The sequence below is a fragment of the Argentina anserina genome, chromosome 2 (assembly GCF_933775445.1).
Source record: "Argentina anserina chromosome 2, drPotAnse1.1, whole genome shotgun sequence".
In the NCBI taxonomy this organism is placed as follows: Eukaryota; Viridiplantae; Streptophyta; class Magnoliopsida; order Rosales; family Rosaceae; genus Argentina; species Argentina anserina.
In genome coordinates, this window is record NC_065873.1 from 4,013,118 (window position 1) to 4,038,727 (window position 25,610).

The 25,610-nt window shown below is 37.5% G+C and overlaps 3 protein-coding genes, 1 non-coding gene and 2 pseudogenes across 4 annotated transcripts; 2 read left to right on the forward strand and 4 right to left on the reverse strand.

Moving 5' to 3' along the window:
• The first annotated feature begins 1,864 nt into the window (after nucleotides 1–1,864).
• On the forward strand, nucleotides 1,865–11,098 carry LOC126783674 (uncharacterized). The gene is made up of 18 exons (XM_050509184.1): nucleotides 1,865–2,026; nucleotides 2,293–2,466; nucleotides 2,851–3,020; nucleotides 3,369–3,474; nucleotides 3,665–3,741; nucleotides 3,840–3,927; nucleotides 4,209–4,410; nucleotides 4,979–5,105; nucleotides 6,240–6,311; nucleotides 6,461–6,562; nucleotides 6,747–6,842; nucleotides 7,097–7,174; nucleotides 8,023–8,142; nucleotides 8,774–8,902; nucleotides 9,757–9,834; nucleotides 10,123–10,209; nucleotides 10,360–10,446; nucleotides 10,549–11,098. Exons 1-18 carry the CDS (start codon nucleotides 1,972–1,974, stop codon nucleotides 10,597–10,599), a joined length of 1,899 nt encoding a protein of 632 aa, XP_050365141.1. The 5' UTR covers nucleotides 1,865–1,971; the 3' UTR covers nucleotides 10,600–11,098.
• An 899-nt stretch (nucleotides 11,099–11,997) lies between these two features.
• LOC126783680 (oil body-associated protein 1A-like) lies at nucleotides 11,998–12,878 on the reverse strand. The gene is made up of 2 exons (XM_050509192.1): nucleotides 12,429–12,878; nucleotides 11,998–12,283 (listed from the first exon to the last, which is right to left on the reverse strand). Exons 1-2 carry the CDS (start codon nucleotides 12,864–12,866, stop codon nucleotides 12,017–12,019), a joined length of 705 nt encoding a protein of 234 aa, XP_050365149.1. The 5' UTR covers nucleotides 12,867–12,878; the 3' UTR covers nucleotides 11,998–12,016.
• Nucleotides 12,879–13,890: 1,012 nt separating this feature from the next.
• TRNAT-UGU (transfer RNA threonine (anticodon UGU)) lies at nucleotides 13,891–13,962 on the forward strand. The gene has a single exon. It is a non-coding gene; the product is annotated as a tRNA-Thr (tRNA).
• Nucleotides 13,963–15,712: 1,750 nt separating this feature from the next.
• On the reverse strand, nucleotides 15,713–17,806 carry LOC126783808 (B3 domain-containing protein Os01g0234100-like; annotated as a pseudogene).
• On the reverse strand, nucleotides 17,749–21,694 carry LOC126783679 (B3 domain-containing protein Os01g0234100-like). The gene is made up of 7 exons (XM_050509190.1): nucleotides 21,496–21,694; nucleotides 21,331–21,408; nucleotides 19,797–19,828; nucleotides 19,543–19,714; nucleotides 19,246–19,452; nucleotides 18,670–18,757; nucleotides 17,749–18,563 (listed from the first exon to the last, which is right to left on the reverse strand). The coding sequence occupies exons 1-7, from the start codon at nucleotides 21,571–21,573 to the stop codon at nucleotides 17,944–17,946; spliced, it is 1,275 nt and encodes a 424-aa protein (XP_050365147.1). The 5' UTR covers nucleotides 21,574–21,694; the 3' UTR covers nucleotides 17,749–17,943.
• Nucleotides 21,695–22,239: 545 nt separating this feature from the next.
• Nucleotides 22,240–25,322, reverse strand: LOC126783270 (B3 domain-containing protein Os01g0234100-like; annotated as a pseudogene).
• Nucleotides 25,323–25,610: the final 288 nt, after the last annotated feature.

Consider the following 25,610-nt stretch of genomic DNA (forward strand, 5'->3'; position numbering starts at 1 on the left):
TTCGTCTGAGATTTCCAAAACACTGCAAGTAAGAAGAACTTCCACGTTGGACACTTTCTTCTCTTGGAATTGAGTTGTACAGCTAGCAGCATCATGATTAGGAGTAGGCGCAACTTTCTGTTTCGAGGCCATCGCTAAGACATGTCAGAAATGACTTCTACCGTTGCCACGAAAGTTGAATCCCACCACAGCCACTTCAAACCCTTTGAAATGGACCTCAAGGCTAGTTTAAATGGCTTTAGAAGGGAGAAAACATCATGTGAGAAGAGGTCGAACGTCAGATTACCGCCAGAGAACTGAATATCGAAGTTGGGTTGACTTCCGGGTCATGCCTCTCCACTGCCATCTTCGATTCCTACAAATGATGGCGAACTAGGTCAACCACCACCATAAGGAAGTGCGGAAGAGGAAAGCGAGTCCGTCTGGGTCAGTGGCGTAGTTGGGTGGTGTCGGATGGCGCTAGAAAAACAAGGTTGGGTCAGGCGGGTCCGGGTCAAGTCAGAATAAAAATTTTGACTCTGAAGGAGGCGCGCGACAAAGAGAAAGAAGGAAGGGAGATGCGCAAAATAAAACCCTAATGGAAAAGAAAATGCTATTTATACTTAAAATTCCAAAATCTCAAAACTTCTATTGAATACAACTTTTTCATATGATCTTCAATTTATGCATGTCGCGTGTTTACGAACTCGTATCGACGAGCTCTACGACTTTCATGAAAAAAAAACTTTATGAGATTCCAAACAAATAAAAAGTCAACTCTTAGTCCCTTTTAATTAAACATTTCTAAGCAATAAATCTCCCAAACGCTTTTGCTTTCACCCACATACCATGAAAATTGGACTACGACTAACATAAAAATCTCCACAGAATCCTTATATTAATTACAAATTTCTGAGATATTACAAATACATTTCAGATTAGTCAACCAATAATTCCAGCTAAATTAGTTAGTGAATGACCACGTGTCAATCAATTTTCTTTGCTAAATGAGTGAGTGCCACTTGAACATGCAACTAGCCGTAATGCCAAATTTTCATTAATGGTAGTGTTTGGATTGAGGAAAATAGGAAGAAATTTAATTAAATTGTAGAAATTTGATATTACTTATATCAAAGTATCTTATTTGGAGTGAAACTCCTAGGAAAATACCAATTTTATGGAAAAAGATTAGAGCGTGTAACACTATAATTAGTTTTGAATGTGAGAGTTTGTAGTGGAAGTGGTTTATATTTATCATCCTTTTACTTTCTTATCCTCTATCTAAATAAATATAAAATATATGTAATTTAATAAATTAAGGATATTATAGAAATATGAGTTTGATGGTTACGTATGACAAATTGTCTTAATTGTTTTAATTAATCGTAGAGTGCAGTTATTGTAGAAAAAAGTTAGATTTGCAAAAGAACTTCCTTATTAAAATCTTTTTTAAATTTATTTATTATTTATTAATTTGATTTTTACAATTATATATTTTATATATCAAAAACTGAATTTAGTTAACTTATAATTTATAGTTATTAACGTATTTTTAGAGGAAGTTGTGTTTATATTATAAGAGTATAAATTAAACAGAAGAGAATTAACCCTAATTGAAGACTTCGTACGGACCTTCCTGTCTCTGGACTATTTTTGTTGTAAAAAGAAAAAGAGAATATTAGGAGAGAAGAAAAAACACCCATATGGGCATATGCATGTTGATAACTTGATATTGACGAAAACTGCCACGTGGCGGATCCAATAATTATCGGATAGATTCGACAAAATGACATCTTCCTCCTCTCGAGGCCGGCCATTTTTTTTTGTCCATAAACCGAAAACGTCGCGCCACAACAGAAAACAACAAGAAGAAAAATTGACTCGATCAAAACGGCACCGAAGCCGTTTCATTTCGTCTCAGCTACCTTCTTCCGCTTCTCTCCTGCTCTCGATCACCGTCGTCGTCACCGTTGCTCTTCAATTTCCGACGAAATGGAGCTGAAACCAGGTCTCTCTGCTTTCGTCACCGGCGGAGCCTCCGGAATCGGTAAGCCTCCTCGAACTTCACTAAGACTAGCGCTATTGCTTTTGCTCTATGACTGTTAGATTCTTAATAGTGTGCTGCAGAGTCTCGCTCTCTGGATTGCGTTTTGAATTTGAATTCTTCAATCCTTATTGAGTGAAATGATAATCGAATTCTATTGCGTTTTGCAATCAAATAGCTGCTTTGGAATTCGAAATCTAATCAGTGACTAGAGGTAGACGGTTCTCCGATTCGTAGTCATTTGTTTTTCGGTTTTGTTGATTTTGTAGGGAGAGCTCTTTGCTTAGCTCTGGGAGCTAAGGGAGTGTTTGTGACAGTGGTTGATTTCTCTGAAGAAAGAGGCAAGGAAGTTGCATCACTTGTACAGATAGAGTGTGCCAAATTTCATAGCAATTTGAAGTTTCCTGCTGCTGTTTTTAGAAAATGCGACGTGACGAATTCAGGTAATTTCAGTGTTAGATTATAATTGATAGTTGCTAGAAATGAATGGATTACTTGGAGGTGAAAGGTGGTGATGTATTTCTTCCTGAGCTGTTTTCATTTCTAAGTTTCGGCAAACGTATATTCTACATAGAGATATCACACATGATCCACTTGAGTGTATTGGGCGATGATTGAACAATTTGGATGATAAAACAAGAACAAAGCAACACGTTTTGTTTGCAAGGCACGCTTTTGGTGATCGAGAATTACTAAATGTTTCTCTTTTTCATATTCATGAAGTTGAGAATTAAACTTTGCTGCTTACTCATCTATATGGGCAGTTGTGTTAGTTTTAAAGTAGTGGTGCCTCTCGGACAATTACTTATGCTTTATATCATGAACAGGAGATTTAACTGCTGCGTTTGATGAGCATGTAGCGACATATGGAGGTTTGGATATCTGTATTAACAGCGCAGGCATTGGTACTCCCGTTCTCTTCACCAAAGATCAAAGCACTTGGAGACGAACCCTGGACGTGGATCTGATTGCTGTTATTGATTCCACTCGCCTTGCGGTATGCTTTGAGCTTTCACTTGGTTTTACCAGTATACGTCCTATCAGTAAATGTCAATGTCCTGCATATAATTTGCAACATCCTTTTTGACACCATGTGTATTTTAACCGTCTACCTTTGCTTGTAACTTGTAATCTGGGTCTTACACCAATGGATCCTAAGGTTTACTTATTCTTCTTGTTTCCTCAATAATTGGTCATTTATAAGAACTACTCATGATGATACTAAGACGAGATGTATATTTATTTGGGAGGATATGACAGCAATGTTAATACCTGATAACAATTATTTGATATTTATTTCGTAGTTCAAGCATTAATCTGATGTGTTTTTTCGTATTGGAAACAGATTAAGACGATGCAAGCTATGCAAAAGCCCGGTGTTATTATCAATATGGGGTCTGCCTCGGGTCTCTACCCAATGGTCAAAGATCCAATTTACTCTGGTTCAAAAGGTTTATTCTTTGTACTAGCCTTCTCCCTTATTTTCTCTCTTAAAACCTTTCTTTTGGTCAGTTTATCTGCTATTAGTGTCTGGGATTACATATAAGTATATAACATTAAGCATACCTAACTTCTTAATAGGTATGTTCTCTGTACCATTTTCATATACAAATCAATGATCATGATATATATCTGTTTCAGGTGGTGTTGTCCTATTTACTCGATCCCTTGTTCCCTTCAAACGTCAAGGGATTCGTATCAATGTGCTTTGTCCAGAAGTAAGATTGTGACTTAGAAGTTATATTTAGCTGAAATAAAGATTCTCGTCTAAAGCAATATAATAGTAAACATATTATTGCCAACTCTGTTGATGCAGTTTGTGGAAACTGACATGGGCCAACAAATCGATTCGAAGTTTATTGATTTGATGGGGGGCTTTGTCCCTATGGAAATGGTGGTGAAAGGTAATACTTATGTGAAAAATGTTGGTTTGCAATTCTAGTAATCATACATGGAGGCGAATTTTCAGTATACGCAATAGCATGTTGATTAATAGGGTTATGTATATCTTTAAATGAGATAAGGATAGAACCATGTATTGTCTACATATTATTATTAAAATTTGTTTTTCAAATTTTTATTTTTTGCTTCAACAGAGTTCAACTCTAGACATGGAATCGGTGATAGGCCTTCAATTTAAATATCTTTATTATTTTAATTAAATCTTCTTCTGTGTCTATTTAAGGTGCCTTTGAGCTGATAACTGATGAGAGTAAAGCTGGTTCATGCTTATGGATTACATTACGGAGAGGTATGGAATATTGGCCAACACCCACAGAAGAAGAAAAATACATGATTAGGCCTTCAAGCTCGAGGAAAAGAAGTACAGCAAAAGCCCCATTCCAAACTCCTTTGAATCTTCAGCTCCCACAAAGCTATGAAAAATTGTGAGTAAATATACATCAAATATCATTATTCCTTCTTTATGCTTATAAAAAGTTAACGAATGTAATTCTTAGATGATCAATCTTATTATATGGTTGGATATATGTAGATTCAAAATTTGATTTCTTTGAGCACATATGAAGTAAAATTATAATATGGAGCAAAATATAACAATAGTGCTTACCAACTTTTATGCTGAAGAACAAAACGATTTTGGATTATTGCTTTTACTGCTATAGGTTGAATTTGAAGCTTGTCATTTACTAAGACTTCAAGATTTCTTCCAATTGATCTTTGGTCCATTCCTTTTCACTTGTCCCTAAGATCCATTGATCATGGAACTTTGTTGAAAGATCAACTATTTTAATTTCTCTCTGTGAATAGTGAAAAAGCTACTTCAATGCTCATCGTGAAGTTTGGTATTGGTCTCAGTCTGAAACTTCTTCAATCTATTCTTTTACATGCTGTTTTTTTCCCATTATTATTACAGTAGCAATCCTAAATTCTCTTTTGGAAGAAGGCAAATTATTTTTACAGATTTGGCTGTTAATCATAGTTCTTTTTCTTCAGAGTTGTTCACACTTTGACTCACAACTTTCGTAATGCTACCTGTATTGTTCGTGCACCATTGAGTTTACCTATTAAACCACATCATGTTCTGGTGAAAATCATTTATGCTGGTGTTAACGCAAGTGATGTAAGTTTGTGATTCCCTTTAAGTACTTCTCTTTATTATTTACAGTAAATTCAGAGTTCCCTATATTCCATCAAATGTTTTGTTTGTTTACTCATTTGTTATCACATGTATATTATAACTAGTGTCCAGCTGACTGAAACTTGTAAATAAATTATCACCTGTGCTTGAAGCTAGTGGCACAAGGTAGCAAAAGATTAGGCATTGGGTATTAGTCTGTACAGGATCAATTTCTTCTGAGCCTAAGTTGGTGCTATGAATTCCGCAAACAAGCACATATAGCTCATATGATCAGGTTACTTCACTGGGATGGAATGTAACTATTTTCTTTGGGATCTGGTATTAATTGATGGTCTTTTCTCTAACGCTTGGCCTTAAGGTGTAGTAGGTGTCAACTGTTATTGTTGAAGTAATGGTTATGTTTTACAGTACTATTTATATTCTGTAACTCAGACTTGCTTAGTTGATTATTAGGAATTTCTGCCTCATCTACATGTCCCTTTATTGTCTAACTGGTGTCAGCTAGGTTCCTTGCATAATCTGTAAATTGCTGTAGGTTGTTGCTCAGAGGACCGGACAGTCTTGAGTCTTGACATTTGTGCAATATTGAATACTTGAACGGTTGATCTCTGTTTTTTTTTTGTCTTTTTTTTTTGGCTTTTAAGTTTCAATGAAAAAATATCTTTCCGTTGGTAATTTCTTACTCTTCTTTAAAGAGAAACAAAGAAACGAACTTCTAACTTGTTGTCTTAAAAGTAATCCCAATTCTTTTGAAGCTCAGCCACGAAGCCTGACTATTTAGTCCTGCCCCTAACCTAGAATCTATTTTCTGGTCTTTCAACTAAATTACTTCACAACAGTACCATATATATATATATAACAACTGAAATGTACCCTAGATCCCTCTGTTGATGAGCTGCTAACTCTACATAAAAGAGGACTCTTATAAAATAGAATTGAATGGAGGTTAGGGAGAGATACAGAAAGAAAATTAGTCTCTGGGTTTTTCTTTCTTCCTACATGATTGTTGAAATAATGTTATTCAAGACATGTAATATATTTTAGTGTAGTAATTCCACCTTCGCACTCTCTGCTCGTCCATATATGGATGCTGTAACAAGAATATGTTTTTGGCAGGTGAATTTCAGCTCAGGTCGCTATTTCTCTGGACCCGACAGACCCCAGCTTCCACTTGATGCTGGTTTTGAGGTGCAGAATTTTGATATAAATAGAGAAACACTTTGAGACATTCTACAATCTCTCTTGCAGTTGGTTGAAATGTCACACTTAAACAGTGGTTTATGTACTTTTCATTGATATATCTAACACCTAATGATCAATATGTCACATTGTTGCAGGCCGTTGGAATAATTGCAGCACTAGGGGACTTTGTCACTAACTTGGAAATCGGTTCTCCTGCTGCAATCATGACTTTTGGAAGTTATGCCGAATTTATGATGGTACATCAATGCTATGTTACTGGTGTTTAGTGATGCTTCCTTTCCCTTTACTCCCACAAAAGTTCTTACAGCTTCCTGATCACTATTACGTGTCTGCATCCTATTATATTTGTTGAGGACTTGCTTTCTATTGAAAACATTAATACTTAAAGTGAATTAATGCTGAAATTTTCACTTGCACTAGGTGCCTTCAAAACACATTCTTCCTGTGGAACGACCAGATTCAGAAGTTGTTGCTATGCTTACTTCAGGACTAACAGCATCAATCGCTCTAGAAAAGGTAATGTATCTACTATACATTAGACATTGGGTAGTACAGAATCCTGTATTCTGTTTTGTGCTTGTTACAGATATTTGACACTTGCTTTCAAGCTTTACAATATGACAAATGTTTTTATGCTCGAGCACCAAATTTCAAGCTCTACAATGGGACAAAAATTCAGTGTTTGTGTTGTTGTTGTTTGCACTTTACAGTTTTTAATGATAGAACACATTTCTACTTGTCTGACAAATTTGTTTGTGATGAATTGTTAGGCTGGTGGAAAAATGGAATCTGGAAAAGTAGTTCTTGTTACTGCTGCTGCTGGAGGGACTGGGCAATTTGCAGTCCAGGTTTGCCTTCAGATACTGTACAGCGTCAATGACATGCATGCTTTTTCTCTATAACTATAGACTTCATGACCATTAGAAACTGCGCTGTACATAGTCTTCAATATGTTGGACGATGTTCATATACTATTGCACTTCGAAACCCACTGAGAATAAGTTGTGCTGATGGTTGAAATCTGAGGCAAAAAAAACTCATTTCTTAGATCATGTCCCAAAACAACCCAAAAAGAATTGGTGAAGGCTGATTGAAATTTAGGTGTTTCAGACATCTGTAGTTGTTAGAGAAAAAAAAAACCCCTTTTCTGTTGGAACAGTGTTCCAGGAACATTATTCTCCTTAGTCACTACTTATTGGAAATATTTGTTGTTCGATTTTATGTATCATGAGCCAGCTTTTGGTAGACACTGACACGATAATATGTAATTTTATCTTAGTTGCTGTTTTCCTCCACCAACGCCATAGACAGCTATTTTACTTGGCACACTCGTGATTTGGTCGGCTTATCAATTCCTAAAGTTTGATTAAACCTTCCATGTTCTTAGGAAATTTCCATTGTTTTGGTATTGTAACTATCCATGAAAAGGTTGTGACACTCTTTTTCTTGGTGAACTATATATAATGTGCGGACACATATGTATTGCGTAAATGGTGCATATTTGATATGTCTAGTAAATGTTTCAAATAAAAGCAACTTCCTAATGTTCTAAGATTGTAATTCTTTAGAATTAGACCATCCTAGATCTCATCTCTAAGGAAACGGTTGATTTCCACTGGTATATAATTGGATACTTTATTGTTGATGTTTCATACATTCCGGTAAGAAAAACTATTTATCGGTTAGTGATATACAGCTTGCAAAGCTAGCTGGGAATAAAGTGGTTGCAACTTGTGGAGGTGCAGACAAGGCAAAACTTTTGAAAGAATTGGGGGTCGACCGAGTCATAGATTATAAATCTGAAGACATAGAAACTGTATGTGAATCTTCCTTATCATTAAGTTCTGTTGTTGTATTTGGAGGGATTATATGATAAATTGTTCAAGTAATTTCATCATTGTGATTTAACATGTCAGTTGGTCTAGATTATGCTGTAAAATTATCTATATCTGATTCCACTGATTATTTCCTGATTGTTATATTGAATGACTTCTGAGATATATATTTCAGTCTGAAGTATGCATATATAACTAATATTGACCAGAACATGTAAGACGCTAGAACTTAGTAAGTAGGCTTGTGATACAAGTTGGCATGTCATGCAATTAGTATTCGAAGATATAATGTACAATCTGCCTCTTGGTAATCCAGAACTTGGTACACCCAGTTTGTTGGAACCTTGAGCCATCTAGTCATATCTTTTGTCACTGTTTATATTTTCCCAACTTGTCTAATTTGGTCTCATCACTATAAATGGTTTGAAATACATATTGAACCTCGGGAAAGTTGACATGTACTTGTGTCATCTCTAAACTTGGCCTCGTATATGTTGGATATAGATAAGGAACCCTTGCAGTTTTATATCTGAATGATTTGATTTCAGGACCATTTCAATAGAAGTATTTAAAGTTAAAAGTCCAGGGACTGATGACTTTTCAATTTTCCAGGTTTTAAAGAAAGAGTTTCCAAAAGGTATCGATATTATTTACGAGTCTGTTGGTGGTCAAATGCTCAACTTGTGCTTGAATGCACTGGCAGTTTATGGACGACTCATTGTAATTGGAATGATTTCTCAGGTTGGTTATTCTATACGCTTACGTCATTGCACTATGACTATCTTAATTGACACTTATGATGCTATTTGAATAGCAAAATTGAAGTCGATCAAAATTGTATTCTTATTTGCAACTTATTAATGTAAACAGTTACATTAAGATAGGTTTTTTTACCTTTTTTTCCCCACATTTTGGTGTCATTTTTGTGGAGAGGTAAGTCAAAATTTAATTTAGCAATGTGTTGTTTTTGCTGAAACGGCATATAATTGTCACTTTGTGCTCTTGTAATGGAATTAGTGAATAAAATTTCATATCATTATGCTGAGGGTATTGCCCTGCATCAGATATGTGAGATCTTGCATATCAATGTATATGATATTGGGTCTACACGTGATCCCAAATCATCAAATACACGTGTTGTCCATGTTCTTGAGTCAGGACTTGGACACCTGTTGGGAGGCATGTTAAATGTAAAGCCGCCTACATTAGACCTTGCGTAAGAGTTATAACTTATAGAAAAAGGGGCATTTCCAACCATTCTGAAGTCTGAACTGGTATTGAGTCAGATGCTCTCACTCTACTCTTTTGAAAGGCACACATCACGGATTTAATCCTCTGCTTATAATTTAAAGTTTCTATTACCTGTCCTAAACCTGATGCCCAGGTGGTTAAGGAACTGACGGACGGATCAATATGAAGTGATTCAGCTATAGATTTGTGTTATTTATATATCCAAATTGTAAAGAACTGTATCTAGTTTGAATTTAATGACATGGTGGCCTTCATATTACTGAGAACTACTCTTTGCATATAAGGTTTTGTTTGCTTGATAATTTGGTTGTTTTAATGAGGTAATTATATTTATCTGCTTTCAGTATCAAGGAGAGCATGGGTGGAAGCCGTCAAACTACCCTGGAATTTGCGAGAAGCTTTTAGCTAAAAGCCAAACTGTGGTATGTAGCAACTAGCACCTAGGCACTAACCCTGCCTCATAAAAAATTCTCATTGCATCCCCATGTTTCTCATCTGTCATTCAAATTGTTATTCTGTACTTGTGACCAATGTTTACTGTTAGTCATTATTTGACCCATCTCTGAGAGCTTACTCTGAATTAGAGTATCTTCATGGGTAGGTCTGATCCAATATTGAGGTCCCTAGTCCCTAGATTCAATGTTGATAGTGTAGGTGGATTCACTGGATAGACATAAAATCAGTTGACAAACGAATGCTAACATTTTCAGGCGGGATTCTTCTTGGTACAATATAGTCACTTCTGGCAAGAACACCTGGATAAACTCTTTCATCTTTTCTCTGCAGGGAAATTGAAGGTAAGTTGCTTAATATTTATTTCTAACTTCTGTTTTAAACAGCTTCCAATGTGGTTACGAAGTACAAAGTTAACTAGATATATTTGTTACCTTTGGATTTTTTGGACTTAAATAAGTGACTCTTCTCAATTACCTGCCTTCATATTATAGGTTTCCTTAGACCCAAAACAATTTCTTGGTGTCCATTCTGTTCCGGATGCTGTCGAGTATCTTCACTCCGGTAAAAGTGTAGGGAAGGTACTGCTTAAAATCCCTCCTTCTACCAGTCATAGTAATATTTGCTGCGACTCAACTCTGACCTTAAATATGTTTTTGCTTGTGACAAACAAAATATTCCAGGTTGTTGTTTGCATGGATCCATCCTACAGGCAAAAAACATCGAGATTATGATACACTTGAACAATGAATCTATATGCCACAAGGAACAATGTATACTTGCCTATGTCCAATAAGATGAACTCAAAGCCTGAACGGTGAAGGTTTAGCATGCAGTTCGGCCAAATACAAATAGCATGGATATGGTTTGATGAACGAGCGCTAAGCATGTCACACGAACAATACCAATTGTATTTTAGTTGGAAACCCCTTTTGTATAACGTTGAGGAGTCAAAGTCAGTCAAGTTGGGACAGCTCACAGTTCATATATATATATATATATATATATATATATATGAGGCTTTTCAAGTGGGGAGGTCCGTACCTTAACTTAAGGTACGGATTTCATTTTTGCCAACTTTCTGATCGAGTTTTCACATCTCCACTGTCTAGTCCTTAGGTAATAACGTATAGATTTCTTTTACAAATTTTCAGCCAATTTGGTAATCGTTAAGTCACTTAAAACTGCGTTTTTGTATTACACATGAATGGTTCAAATTCGGCAGATTTAATCCGTTCATTGGTTTAACTTAGTTAGATATCTTCATGATTACTAAATTAACTAAAATTTTACAGAGATGATTTATACGTTATTACCTAAAGATTAGATAGTGAATATGTGAAAACTTGATCGAAAATTTGATAAAAAATGAAAATCAGTATCTTAGTTTAAAATAAGGACCTCCTTTAGTGTATATATATATGCTTTTTGGGTACGGGCAACTTATTACGCTTGTGATTCAGCATTTCAGCTTGTCCATATAAAGGCACTTTTGGTGCTCCCAGTATGTGTGGGCAGTGGCATTTTGTTTGGAGTAATGTTTCCATTATTTTGTTTTGTTTTTGCAGCTTATTTTCCGACTATAACGGGTAAATAGAAGACGGCTTTAATAAGGATAGCTTGCGAGTGATGTAACCAATTAAATGAACCTAGATATAGATAGTTGCCTTTCCCCACCCTGTTCATAGTGTGAACTCTCGTGAGCCGTGAGGCCATCGACCGTTAGAGCAACCTTCTCATCGTTTTATTGACACAGTATAGTGGGTAAACCGATTTCATTCGGCTAAATGAGTTGGTGAGTTACCACTTGAACATCCAACTAGTCTGGAATGCCAAATTTTCATTAAAAATTGAAGCGCAACATCATATATCTTCCCAAGTGTACAAGAAAACCAAGACGTGACATGGTTTCATCTTGTTTTAATCTTTATTTGAATTGAGAGGAAACCAAACTGGTTACATAAGCATACATACGTGATACGTTTAAACACACATTATAGCCATATATTATATATGGAACATTCATATACTAGGATTATCCGCAAACTTGCATAAACAAAGCATGATATACAACTAGTAGCTAATACTCTTGAACAGCTATTTATGATTCAACCTTCCTCCCTATACAGAGCCATTCATCCACACAATTACTCAAACAAAGACCCTCGGAACAGAATCGACAGGCTGAACGTCCACCTCCCTCAGCTCCGTCTTCAACCCTTTCCCTCCACCGTTCGCCAAAGGATGCACTCCGAGATTTGGCCCACTCATATACGCTCGGCTCTCCCTCTCCTTCCCGAAGGACACCTCATACCTCTTCTCCAGATTTTGAGCGAGCTCCTCATACAGCTGACCATCCCTAGTCAGTGCCATCATCACCTGTGGCACCCCAAGAGGTAGTGTGTCGCCCCTATCAACCTGCCACAAATACACACAGTTTCACCATAGTATTCTATTATACTGATTTACATACACGCACAAATGGCATATTTTTGTAATAATTAACAACAAAAGATCGAGTTCATCGATCGCGAATTCTCGCTAGCTGTTAAATGATACCAACCTGCCAGAAATGGAACACCTTCCCATAAGTCTTACAAACCTTCTCCAGATCCTGACGCTGAATCGGACCCGGCACCCCAGGCATGAACAAAATCCCACTCTTCACCTCATATTCGTGAGAGTGCCACAGTTTCTTCTCGTCGTCAGGGAGAGTCAAGAAGAGTCTCTCGGAGACCATATACTCGAGGCCGATGAGCTTAGCATCACTCTCGGGGCTGTCGTATAGGAGGCACTGACGCACCTCCTCATTCTGGTGCCCGCAGAAATGGTGAGCTTCCACCTGACGGGTCATGTCGTGAGCGTAGAAGTGGAAGGCGCACAGGTGCTGGTGAATCTTGTTGACGGGGCCGAAGCCTTGGATGGCAGCAGTTGCTGTTTCGAGGATGGCTATTCCGGTCTTGGTTGGCTCGCCAGGTACTCCAGGGTAACTAGTCGCCATGTTGTTGTGCTTAAAATCGGTGATAGAACTAGCTAGAGTAGCACTGGTGGGTTTTGGTATGGAAGAGTCTCCAAGTGAAACGTAGAAGCGGTTTATAAGCTTTGGTATGTTATATATAATAATTTCTCGTCTATGAAATAAGGGTGTTGCATGCAGTGTTACGCGTGGTGGCAGAGAGCATACGTGGCTTGTAGCACTTGTAATGTGGAGATAAACTGGCTTTTATAAATGAGAAAACTTCCGTCCGGACATCGAACTATCATACGTGGCCTAATAACTAGCTGCCACGTACCTAGTTTGATTTATCTTTCATTTCTTTTATTTTGAATTTTCGTCTTTTATTTAATAGTAATAATCTTTTTAAACATAAGGGAAAAACTTACGCATTCTCTACCTCTCCGTCTTATTCATTCTTCTTAAGAATCCAGATTCGAAGCTCAATGCGTCATGCTTCATGAATTATTATGTTTTGAGTTTTTCTTAAAACATAAAATTATATGAGATCAATAATACCCAAACCCAAATCTTCATAATCATCATTGCCTGCTAAATTTCCTGATACTTGATCATCATTTCTTAATAAAGATAGAGAGAAAAATGTTCTAAGAGAATATCATGATTACAACCAAACAAAAATATAAATTCTATGCACAAATTAAATTGAGAAATTAGGGCAGATAATTTACTAGCATAGCACGAAGCCCATAGAATCAAATTTAACATTGTGCTTAATTGTTAGTTGAGAATGGTACTTATTTCCCAGAAATAATTAAATTCTATGCAAAGTTAAAATAAGAAATTAGGGTCAATTAATTGGGCATATGAGATTGAACATTGAAGAGAATTTGGGTTAGATAAAGCAGAGAAAAAGATGAGGAAGATGATTATAGGAGTTGCAGACGCGATTGGTTTTCTTTACCACAATGGAAGTTTTTTCTTTTATAAATCTATCTATGCAAGATCGCAAGTAAACACTGTGATTAAAGCAATTGAATGAATATATCAGTGAAAGATTATTGTCAATGCCCGTATAGCTCAGTGGTAGAGCGTCAGTCTTGTAAACTGAAGGTCCGTAGTTCGATCCTGCGTGTGGGCATTGTTTTTCGGCCAGAAAGAAATGGCTGAGGAAGCAAAAGGCGGGGATGAAGAAGAGGCTGGAGGATTGAGCGACTTATACAATTTTTCCGATACCCCGAAACTCCTACACCATGCAAGTTGCTTTTGTACACGGCTATACACTTCCCTCCGTGATGAGTTTTGGTGACCTTGGGTCTCTCGAATTGTTTGATCGGCGGCTTGTTTATTTTGGGACCAGCGGTGCAAACGAACGAGCTGCTTGAGTTATCGACCTATGTTTTGGGCACTAAGGAAGCCAACTCTAGCTTCATCAGCAACACAAGTGATGAACCCTCCTCCTCCTCCTGGGTGATTTCGGTATTGAGGAAACACTACCCCTCGGCCTTGGCTGTCGGCGATCAACGGTAAGCTGTATGAATGGGTTCCTCTTCCCAGATGTCCGATTCGGCCTCAACTGCATTTCGTTCAATTTGATTCATCTGCATGTATTGAAGTGCAAAGGTTTGTTGTGTGGATGCAGGACTCGTGCAGGGCTGATTGCAGGGGTGCACGCGTAGCTGCAGCCCCCTGCAGAGTGGTGTCGTTTGCTCAGTTTGTTGTCGTTTGCAGTTAAAGGCTTTGCGGTCGTATGCTCCGGTTCATGTCGTCTGGGTTGCCTGAGTTTCAAATCTTTGCATTTAATGCTGCAGATTCATTTTACTTGCTGCTGCAATCTGATCCTCCTTTCCTTATTTTCTGGTTTTTTCTTTTTGTTTAGCCCTCTAGTTCTAGTGTTAGTCTTTTGTCAACAGCTGTTTGTAGTAGGTAGAGTAGTTAGCTTGCCTTTTGGCTTAGTTGTTGTATAAAATCCTTCTTGCTGCTGTAATTGATTATCAAGACAAAAAATACAATTGAGTTGAAACCCTCAATTTTCATCTTCTTATTTCATTCCATATTTCAACAGCATGTACAGTGTTGGGCACCAAGATCTTTGTCATTGTTCGGATCCACAAGAGGCTGCAGATGTAAGGATGTTTTGCTATGACGTCTCTCACCCTGAGTTGCTGTGGACTACACTCCGACCACGCTGCTCCGACTTTATCTGTGCTTCCTCTACCCAACTCAACAGGGTTTTAATTTTGGACTTGAGGGATGAGGAGAAGCTCATGTTTTCTTTTGATTCTGATTATAACCAAATACGAGTCTCCAGCATGATGTTCTCCAAAGATGGGTACCATTATTGTATTCGACCAGTATCTACGATAAAGTTGCCTGCTCCTGCCATTTTACCAATTTCAAACAGCTGTGCCCATCTTGGAGGTCGTAAAGTATGATTTTTATTCATGAATACTTGAATAGCCTATCTATTCTTGTCTTCACTTTTGAATTTTCATTTAGTGAAAGAGTCCCATTCTCTATCAAACACCTGGGTCGGCTCCTGTTCGATTTCGAGTACAAGTCGGGTGAGGAAAGTAGCTGGGGATATTGCGTGGTTGCTTTGTGCTGGACTCCAACGCTCCCTGGCAGCACACAAGTCAAGACTGCAGTGAATGAAGGGGACAAACAGTAAGGATGCATTTGTGTGATATAACTGTTTATTTTACTTGATACATTTGTTGCCTATCATCGATCGTAGTGTCATGACACTGTAGTGTGTGAATAATTAATACTTTCTAGTGCAAAACGGATAACGTTGTCCTTTTTGTTAACAAGAACACAACCACAGCTTGCTAGCTTAGCAGCCTAAGCTTAACTATAGCTTAAAAATTCCTCAAAAGGATACAACTTAGTTCAGCCCTAAAAGATCTTCTATACTAAAAGACTTGTCAACTGATGAACTGTGTAATATGATACAAAAAAACACACTTCATCATAAGTTGCACATACTTCTGGTTGTGGATTTGTCATCACCAAGGGACCTGAGCTAATTCTTGGAGCATGTCCTCAACCTTTTCTGGACTCACATTTAGAGTATCAATCTCGGAATCCAGCCTGCTCATGGTCTTTTTCACTTCCAACAGCTTTGCCTCCAAGCTTCTCCTCTCTACTTCTGCTTGTTCCCTTTCAAGTCTGGCCTCTTTACTTATATTTGACTCTGTAGTGAGACTTACAAGCTTCTTTAGCCGGTTGCGCAAAATCCGACATTCAGGCCAAACACCTAAAAGAGTGTTATTCCAAGATGGAAAGTGGCATTCTAATGAAGAAGCCTTCCAGGTCCTTATGGCTTCTGCGATGGTGGTCATCTCAGAAATTGCTCCAGTTATGAGCTGCCAATTAAGACCCTCCAGAAGGTGTTCATGCAGATATGTGTTCTGACTGCAGCAGAGGTCGTAGACTTGGCTATAACTTGTTTGGGAAACTTGGTATTTATGATGAAACCATCAACGACAATGTCAAAGTTCTCCAAGGAGCTCACTTCTTTAAAAGGGATGACAGACTCCACGAGTCTAATTCCATCAAACAGCACAGAGATTGGACTGGGTGTAGTATTACAGGCTAAGGTGTCATCGTTCTGAGGAATTTTCACCGATATTCTCATATGCTGCCCCATCACATGTAACAATGTCACCTGCAAAACGATGTAGGATGTTAAGTCGTGAAGTGTTATGACTGTTGGAAAATGACAGAAATAAATACCGAACTTTTGAAGCAACTTACTGGTTTCCTTTTCTTTGATGCAAACATCTAGGTTCATAGGGTCAAGAACACAATTCAGTTCATCTGAACCCTTTGATCGAACAATATGTACCTAAATGAGTAGGCAACAGAATGAAGCTGTTCATGAGCACTATCTTTATAGACAGTTGACCTTCTATAGTATATGCGCATATACCAGCCCATTTCAGAGGTAAAGACTTCTCCTTTAGCAAACAAAGGCTTCACACACTCATCTTGAGAAGATTACATCAATTACCTTGAACTTTGAAGGAGTGACACGATGGAAAACTACCACATCTCCCTCCACTAACTTGTGAGCAATTGAAAAGCCTCTCCATCCACCACTTAGTCCCACCTTTACTGCAAGATATTTGGTTGGGTATTCCTGTCCACTTTCATCTTCCAAAGAAATCATCGTATCGTGTTTTGGCAAATGCTCACGACAGAATTTTCTTAGGAAGACCCTTAACAAAATTTAAATACTTTTGATATTGCTACATGATTGTATAGAGTGAGTGAAACTTACTAGCCAGAACCCTCCCGCAACATGTGATGGTAGCATAACTTTGATCAGTCTAGGAAACTCTGGTGCTACTTGCTTCAAGCTCTTTCGCTCGTTCCAGAACTGAAAGCTGAGCTTTGGAAGTGTCATATACACTTTCTGTAGCTCTCTTTATTCTCTTTGGTATTTGGATTGACTAATTAGAGATTTTTCTACAGTGAGTAATGGGATCATAAATGTATATAGATACAAAGTCTTTAGTGTATGGGGCTTAAATACATGACCCAAAATGAGTGGAAGCAAATTTGCCGACCACCCTTTACATGCCTACTCATGCTCACCTATGCCCACCCACCTAAATAAAAGTCACATGGTTTTTTTTTACTTATTATAGTTATACCATAATTAACTCTTAAATTTTTTTAATTAATTATTGATTTATTTTTACCAAGTATTATTAATTTATATAAATAACCATGGCTATACCATAATTAATCTAAAACACATGACTTTCATCTAAGTAGGTGAGCATGAGAGTGGTCAAAATAAGTGGTTGGCAAATTTGCTTTGAGTGGTTAAAAGTGACTTTTATAGGGTGAATTAAGTAGAGACTAGGGTGGAAATAGCAGGACTAGTTAATTTGCATTTAGTTGAACTGCAAAGTAATAGCTCTTAATGATAAGAAATAAAATTAAGGTCAATGAGGTTCCATTACCCTCATCATAGTTGTATTCAGCAGTTAAATTACTCAACACAGAAACTGGATGGCTAAACTGCTGGGGTATGCATAAGCTCTACAAAAATACCAGCACAAATAACACAGAAGTCTTCATCATGTAGCCCCGGTACTGAAGTTTGGCATCACCATGCGGCCCTAGCCACTTCTTGGAACATAGCTTCAAGCCTCTCAATCTCAGAATCATGACAACTTGTGGTCTCCTTTTCCCCCGAAAGCTTTAGTCTTGCTTCAGCTCGGTCTCCTTCAAGATTACTAAATTGTTTTGATTCTAAAGCAAGGCTTGCAAGCTTGTGTAGCCTGGTACGCAGGAAGCCAACCTTTATGCCCAACATCTCACAGGCTTGCAAAGTCTTATCCCAAGTTGAAAAGTCATGATCTGAAGTAGTAATCTTGGAGGCTCTAATGGCATCTGAAATATTGATTGTCTCAGAGATTATTCCGGCAACCAGTTTAAAGTTAAGGAACTCAAGAATAGTCTCATGAAGGAATGAGTTTTGACTGCAGCACAGCTCGTAGTACTTGGTCAGATGGTACTTTGAGAACTCGGAATTTAGGACCAACCCATTGATGATGACATCAAAGTTTTCCATGCTTTTAACTTCGTTGAAAGGGATAACAGACTCTGCAAGCCTAATTCCATCCAGAACTTCAGGACCAAACTCTTCAGTTTCATTTCCAGAGGAAATGTAAGCTGTGGTATTCTTCTTTGAAATAGGTTCACGAGAAATGGACACTTCCGCACCTTCGCATGCAGGAATGAGTGTTGGATTAATTCAATCATTAAAGTAAAAGAGCGGGGGCCAATGACTGTTAAGTAATTTAGCAAAGGGAATTCCAAAGGAGCGTACCTGTATACATTTGCCTGCCAACATCTAAATTAACAAGGCCAAGAGCACTATCTGCTACATCTAAACCATTTGTTCTAACAATGTACACCTGACAATGTAAAGAATTAGAAAAATATAAATACTTTAAATCTATTAGCATTTCATACCAAAAGTATAATTCCTTCATGATTCATCACTCTCTAGTCTCTACTGGCATAACTACTAAACATTTAGACGCACTAGAATTCTTCACTAATGAACATGGTCTTATTATCAAATCCTCATTCAGGAGATATGATATTTTTATAAGACAATGAAACAACCAACCAAGTTAATTCTACTTTTCTCTTCAAGTCACAGGTTAGCTCCTTATCAGCATTATTATTAGAAGCATAAAATGGCCTTACAAGTGTGGCCATTTTATGCTTCATATATACGTTACTTTGAGAACAGCAATTTAGCTTATATAGCAAAAAAATAAAACTTCTTAAGTCATACTCTTCCTATTCTTCAATTTTAACCAAAATGATTCAGAATGTGAAACATGCAATCAAACAAAGAATCCATACAAACATATCAAGAAGGGTCATCAGTTACCTTAAATTTGAAAGGATTGACCAGATGAAAAATCACAACATCACCAACCATTATTTTGTGAGCAATTGAGAATCCTCTCCATCCAGCACTAAGTCCAGCCTTTCCCACAAGATATTTCGTTTGGTATTCTTTCCCACTTTCATCTTCTAAAGCAATCATTGTATCCTGCTTTGGCAAATACTCAGAGCAAAAGTTCTTAGAAAGATTCTGCAAAACAAAAATTGAGGTCCATATAAGTATACCAACCTAGTAGTCCAAACCCTAATATAATAATAGAAGAGCATGAGGAAGGTTTACAAGACAGAAGCTTCCAGTGACATTTGATGGGCGCATAACTTTGGCCACTCTAGGAAACTCAGGTGCTAGAGTGGCTTCAAGCTTCTTTGCTCTCTCCATAACAGAGGACTGAGCTTCGGAAGTATCATATAAGCTTTCCATGGTAGTTTTCTTACATCGCTTCAGTTTGCTACTATTGACAGAAGATTGAGTTTCCAGGGTTACTCGCTGAGAAAATAATTTATCAGAAAAAAAAAGCAACATACTTCACAGACCTTTCAGGCTTCATGGTATCAGCATTGACCGCCTGTGTTTCAGGATTTTTCAAAATTATTCAGTTAAGTGAGCATCTGAGTTATTGACATTAGAAAATAAGAAAACTCATCCAGAAAAAGGAGAAAAAAAATCAGAGAGAAATACAGATAAACTGCTGGTAAGTTTGCACCAAAACATTGACATACCGATCGTACACCATTGTTAATCTACTCAAACCCAAAAGCTATATGACTAATCAAGCTATCTTCCTCATGTCTAAGATGGAAAGGAAATCAAATAAGGTCTTCCGGCCCACTTGTAGGTTACCGTGACAAGTATTATATAAGGGAAGGAGTCCAAAGTTCAAAACCACAATATACGTAACATGTTAAACCAACTCCAAGAGATACCTTTCTGCAATCAAATGATCAACAAACTATATTTTACATCCCCTCATAGAGTCATAGAACTCCAACTCCAACAGCATTCCTATAATAGCTATAATTCAATACATTATTGACCTAAACCAAACCATCTTATAGGTTAAATACGAGCTTACATTATATTGAAAGAATATAAGTAAGTCACTACATAAATAAGTATGATCTCCTGTGTAAAAGAACAAAAACAAAGCGAACACAGCCAATGAACAAAAAACTAACTCAAACTGTCAAACATAGTAGAAAATCCATGACCATAATGGTTTATAGAACAGCACCCTTATTTTAAACAAATCAAATTCCTGTTTAATCTTAATTGTCAGGTGAGGCAAAAATCGTTTAGGAAAATAGCATTTCCAAGCTTATTTGAAGTGGCTGAATGTTGCAATGTTACCTAAAATAAGTTCAACTCACACTACCTAAATTAGCTTTTACATCTTTCCTTGTCTCAGAGATTTTCCAAGAAAGAAGAATATCAATATGAGAAGCCAGACATGAGCTGAAAGATCATGAAATCAACTTTGTGATGTATGGACATCAAATTATCTGCATGGGTACAAATAAGTTGTAGTATGAACCACCCTTTTTTTCTCAGCATGTTATAACTAAACTGCCGTAACCACCTAGTTTGATAGAGATTTGTGTGTGGCGGGGGGACAAATAGATTCTTGAAGCAACACAGAGTGAAGGAAGCACCACAAACTTGGGATTTGGGTGGACAATAACAAACAAGCACAAAGGCTCAAACATCAGTAGAGTTTCAGAACAGATACTTCAGAAGTCAGGTACTATTTCATACAATTCCTATTATCAGCATCAAATTCATCAGACACCAAATATAACCCAGACAAATTCAATACCATAACATGGCTCAAATTCAAAAATACCCAACAAGCAAACGTCTAACATGGTCACAAACGAATCCACACTGTATATCAAGCTGTAAAGTCAAATCAAGACTGCATATCTTGCGGGCATGAACAATTTTCCAAATCAATAAAAACCCATCTCAGACATCAAATGATCAGAAACGATTAACATCAACCTGTGTTCACATTCACATTCACAAAGTTTTAAACTTTTCGGCATTAAAAATAAACAATTGGAAACTCACATTGGTTACATCTCTGAGACATAAGGATTTGTCCCTGGAAACATGCTCCTTTGCCTTTGGTGGTCTCTCAATGTTTAACTGCATAATCATTCTTAACCAGTTAGAAACTCGAGCAACAATCAAAAACCATAAGAGAAACAAAGGGAGAGAGAGAGAAGAGGGGACCTTTGGGGGTGAACAAGAGGAGGGTATGTGTTCCTGAAATGGAACAATAGCCATTGACATGTTCTGGGTCTCACTCATGGCAAAAGGCTCAAGACAACTCAAGATTGAAACTTGAAAGACAACTATAAATATGTTAGAAGAGAGGGGGGAGATGAACAACTGGTTCAATTCAAAATTTCAAATACACCCAAAAAAGGGTTTAAACGCCAAAAATGGAGACGGTCTCCGAAACGCGGGCTGTTATTGGTAAAGCAAAATGGCAGAAGAAAATCAAGAAATGTATGTACTTTTTCATGTGGTAAGAGGGACCCGTAATTTGTCTAAATTTTAACCTTTTTTGTTTTTTGAGAAGATTGAGTAAAATTTACACACTAGTACATGGAATAGGGTCGAATTGGTTAAAAAGTAATTATTCAAGTACTGTATGCACCGATAACATAACCCACTACAATATGATAGTCTTCCTGTTACATGTCGATTCTAAGAACTCAGACATATGGTGAGATTTTTTGGGTGAGACATTATAACTTTTAGGAAAGATGATAATGTCGACTTGCCAAAAAAACATAGTAAGGAAAGGGAAAAAGAATTTGAGATAGAACATAAACATTGGAGCACAATTTCATTGCGATCTGCCCAGTTGGTTGTGAAAATGTAGGACTGAAGACACGATGAACCAGACTTGGGTGCCATAGCAATGCACAAGTTCACGAATGATTAATTTTGCGATGGCCATGTCCATGTCCATGGAGGGAGGCAAGTTTTGTAAAAGAGAAGATTTTAATATCCGACTCTTCTACTAATTTGTTACATCATTTTCCAATGTCAGCTTGAAATGACAAAAGAGAGACCTCCAAGGTAGAATAATCCTCCCTACTACATGTTACCCCAAAATATCTGCAAAAGGAGTCTCTTTAGTCCTTACGGTCTTCGTCATCATCTGATCTCTTGTCCAAAGGCTGAATTCATATGGCATTGGCATCAAATGTTTCTTCATCATATAGCTTAGGCACATTTGTGGTTGTAGAATTTCAGTGTTCCTCAGATCTGCAAAAGAGATTAGTACACTGATGTTGTCATCACCAAGGGGCTTTAGTCACTTCTTTGAACATAGCCTCAACCTTCTCTGAACTTGTATTTAGAGTCTCAATCTCTAATTTGATTTTAATTCTGACATCTTTGGTTCTTAAAAGCTTGGCTTCCAAGGTTATTAGATCTTTTACTGCTTGGTCTCGTGCGAGTATAGCTTCTCTACACAGTTTTGATTTTGAAGCAAGGCCGGCAAGCTGGTCCAGCCGGGCACGCAAGAACCCAACATTCATGCCAAACACTTCAGAAGCTTGCAGAGTCTTATCCCAAGTCGAAAAGTCACACTCAGAAGTAGTAATCTTGCAGGCTCTAATGGCATCTGAATGGTTTACTGTCTCAGATATTATTCCAGCAACTAGATCGGAGTTAAGACCCTCAAGAATGTGTTCATGCAGAAATGAGTTTTGACTGCGGCAGAGCTCATAGTACTTGACCAGATGGTGCTTGGAGATGTCTGCATTTATGACAGAACCACCAACGGCAACCTTAAAGTTCTCAAAGCAGCTCACTTCTTTGAAAGGGATGAGAGACTTTGAAACCCTCATTTCATCCAGAACTTCAGAATAAATAACTTCACCATCAATCTGATATTGGAACATACTTGGCATTACTGGGTATGGCGTTCTCCTTAACAATTTCATGCATAGTTTCCACTGCAATAGGTTCCACTTTCCCCTTTTTTGGGCTTTCACATGCAGTAACTTCTCCTGAGGTGAATTGTGAAATGATTGAGGGGGATCAATGACTATCCATTTATTACAAGAATCTGGCGAATTTTGATTATTGAAAATAACTTACCAGTTTTCGCTTGTCTAATGCCTTCATTAAATTTGTTAAGAGTAAGCGCGCAATCCACTTTTTCTGAATCATTTGATCTAACAATGTACACCTAAAACAAGAAGACAATAAAGAATGCAATGGTTGTAAGGGATCCACAACAAGAGGTAGTATCTAAACTCTAAGTAATTAAGGGCAAGAGCTCAACTCAAGAAGAAACATTAGTAAATTCAAATCTCTATTCAGGGGAAAACTCCATCTAAATTCAACATCCGTACAATAAACTCAGAAACTAATCTATTACTAACAAAACTAGAGGTACGATCATCAACATCAACATCATCACCATCTTTATCCACACCAAGCAGTCCTAATAACATTTCTAGTGTTAAATTATCATTACACACTAAAAGTTTACCCTGCCAGGGGATGGGGCCTATATTATAGATAAATCACACCTTAGATCAAGATTGGTCAAATTGGTTAGCAAGAAGTCATATTTCTTTTTAAGGCCTTGATTTCTTTTCATAATCTGTCAGTTAACATATGTATCGTTAAGACATTTGCGATCACACGAAGGAAGCCATATCTTATCAAGAAGCTTCGAACAATTACCTTAAATTTTGAAGGCATGACTTTGTGAAAAACTACAGCATCACCCTCCACTAACTTGTGATCAACTGAGAACGCTTTCCATCCACCACTCAATCCTTCCTTCCCCACAAGATATTTAGCTTGGTATTCTTCTCCATCTTCATCTTCCAAGACAATCATTGTGTCATTCTTCGGCATGTGCTCACGGCAGAACAATCTAGGAATACCCTGACAACCCAAGTTAAGTGCACATAAGTTACTCTAGTAGTCCATGTCTTCATATAACAATAATGCAAAATAGTGAAGCAAGTGATATTACAAGCCAGAAAACTCGAGTAACATGTGACGGCAACATGATTCTGACGAGGCTGGGAAAATCTGGTGGTAGGTTTGCTGCAAACTTGTTTGCTCTTTCAAGAACAGAATCCTGAGCTTCGGGTGTATTATATAAACTTTCTACTTTGGCCTTCTTATATTTCCTTGGTTTATGGCTATTTTGAGCATAAGAAAGAGGCTTTAATGTTATGCTTCAAAGTTCAAACAAACGAAATTAGGGAAAGATGGTGAAGAAGTTCATTTAACTGTGCGCACTGACCTCTCAGACTTCATGGGATTAGCACTGACCACCTGTTCCACCATAGACCAAATTGTTCTGTTAACTTATCATTTGAATTTACTAGTACATTAAGGGTAATATCATACACAAACCTTAGGAGAAATGAAAAATAAAATCGAAAAAAAAACCCAGCCCTTTAAGCACTGAAATCATCCCACCATCCTAATTGGAAGTTTCAATGTGGGATGGAAAGGCAAACCCACAACATAAGTACAAATGGAGCCCTTGAATTGAGGAAAAGCGTAGAGAGAAAAGAGAGTTCTACAAAGTTCTTGACGGAATTCTATTTAAAGATTCAATATGAAATGTAAAGGACAAAAACCCACAAGAGAAGAGTACAGATTGAGCAAAAGCATAGAGAGAAAACAGAGTTCCTCACATTGTTCTTGGTGATCTGTTTGAGACGAGAAGAGTTTTGACTCAAGGGGTTGCCATTGCCTTCCGCTTTGGGTCGTTTCGCCCTTTCAAGCTGTACATCAATGTGATTGAACAGTCACAAACTCACTAAACAAAAGATGAAACACATAAACATAGCAAAGAGAGAAAGAGAGAACAGACCTTGGTGTCTGAACAAGTAGAGATCTCTTTGTGTTGTTCAATAACCGCCATGAACACTCTGAAGAGGCGAACCCAGTTTCAGTGAGGGAAAGAGTTCGACAAGATTCTACGATTGAAACCACGAGACACTCGAAAAGGCAACAAAGCTTGTCGATGGAATTTAAAATAGTAGGGGCACTTTGGGCATTAGAAACATGGGTTTATAATAGAGGGGGTAGTGTTCGTTGGGAGTTGGGACAAGTAGTCCGATATGACTGGTCTCAGTCTCAACCCTCAAGTTCTCAACTATGAACTATGGTCGATAGGAGGTGGGTAACAGATGTGAGTGATCAGAGTTTTTTTTATATGAAGAATAGATCATCCAATGAAAAGGCAAAATTAAATTTCTAAATAGACACCCTAGTGCAACTTAAATCATGGACATTGAAATAAAAAACAGTAGTGGCAGGGTGTTACAACCTTAGAGCCAGATAGGTTGGGC

Excerpts from the sequence above, each read along its gene's own strand:
- LOC126783674 (XM_050509184.1), top strand. The coding sequence starts at position 1,972 with ATGGAGCTGAAACCAGGTCTCTCTGCTTTCGTCACCGGCGGAGCCTCC. Across the intron at positions 2,467-2,850 it reads ATGCGACGTGACGAATTCAG|GAGATTTAACTGCTGCGTTT; the intron begins GTAATTTCAGTG and ends TATCATGAACAG. Across the intron at positions 9,835-10,122 it reads TAGCTAAAAGCCAAACTGTG|GCGGGATTCTTCTTGGTACA; the intron begins GTATGTAGCAAC and ends TAACATTTTCAG.
- LOC126783680 (XM_050509192.1), bottom strand. The coding sequence starts at position 12,866 with ATGGCGACTAGTTACCCTGGAGTACCTGGCGAGCCAACCAAGACCGGA. Across the intron at positions 12,284-12,428 it reads AGGTGTTCCATTTCTGGCAG|GTTGATAGGGGCGACACACT; the intron begins GTTGGTATCATT and ends TATTTGTGGCAG.
- LOC126783679 (XM_050509190.1), bottom strand. The coding sequence starts at position 21,573 with ATGAGTGAGACCCAGAACATGTCAATGGCTATTGTTCCATTTCAGGAA. Across the intron at positions 21,409-21,495 it reads CCTCTTGTTCACCCCCAAAG|TTAAACATTGAGAGACCACC; the intron begins GTCCCCTCTTCT and ends ATGATTATGCAG. Across the intron at positions 18,758-19,245 it reads TCAATCCTTTCAAATTTAAG|GTGTACATTGTTAGAACAAA; the intron begins GTAACTGATGAC and ends TTACATTGTCAG.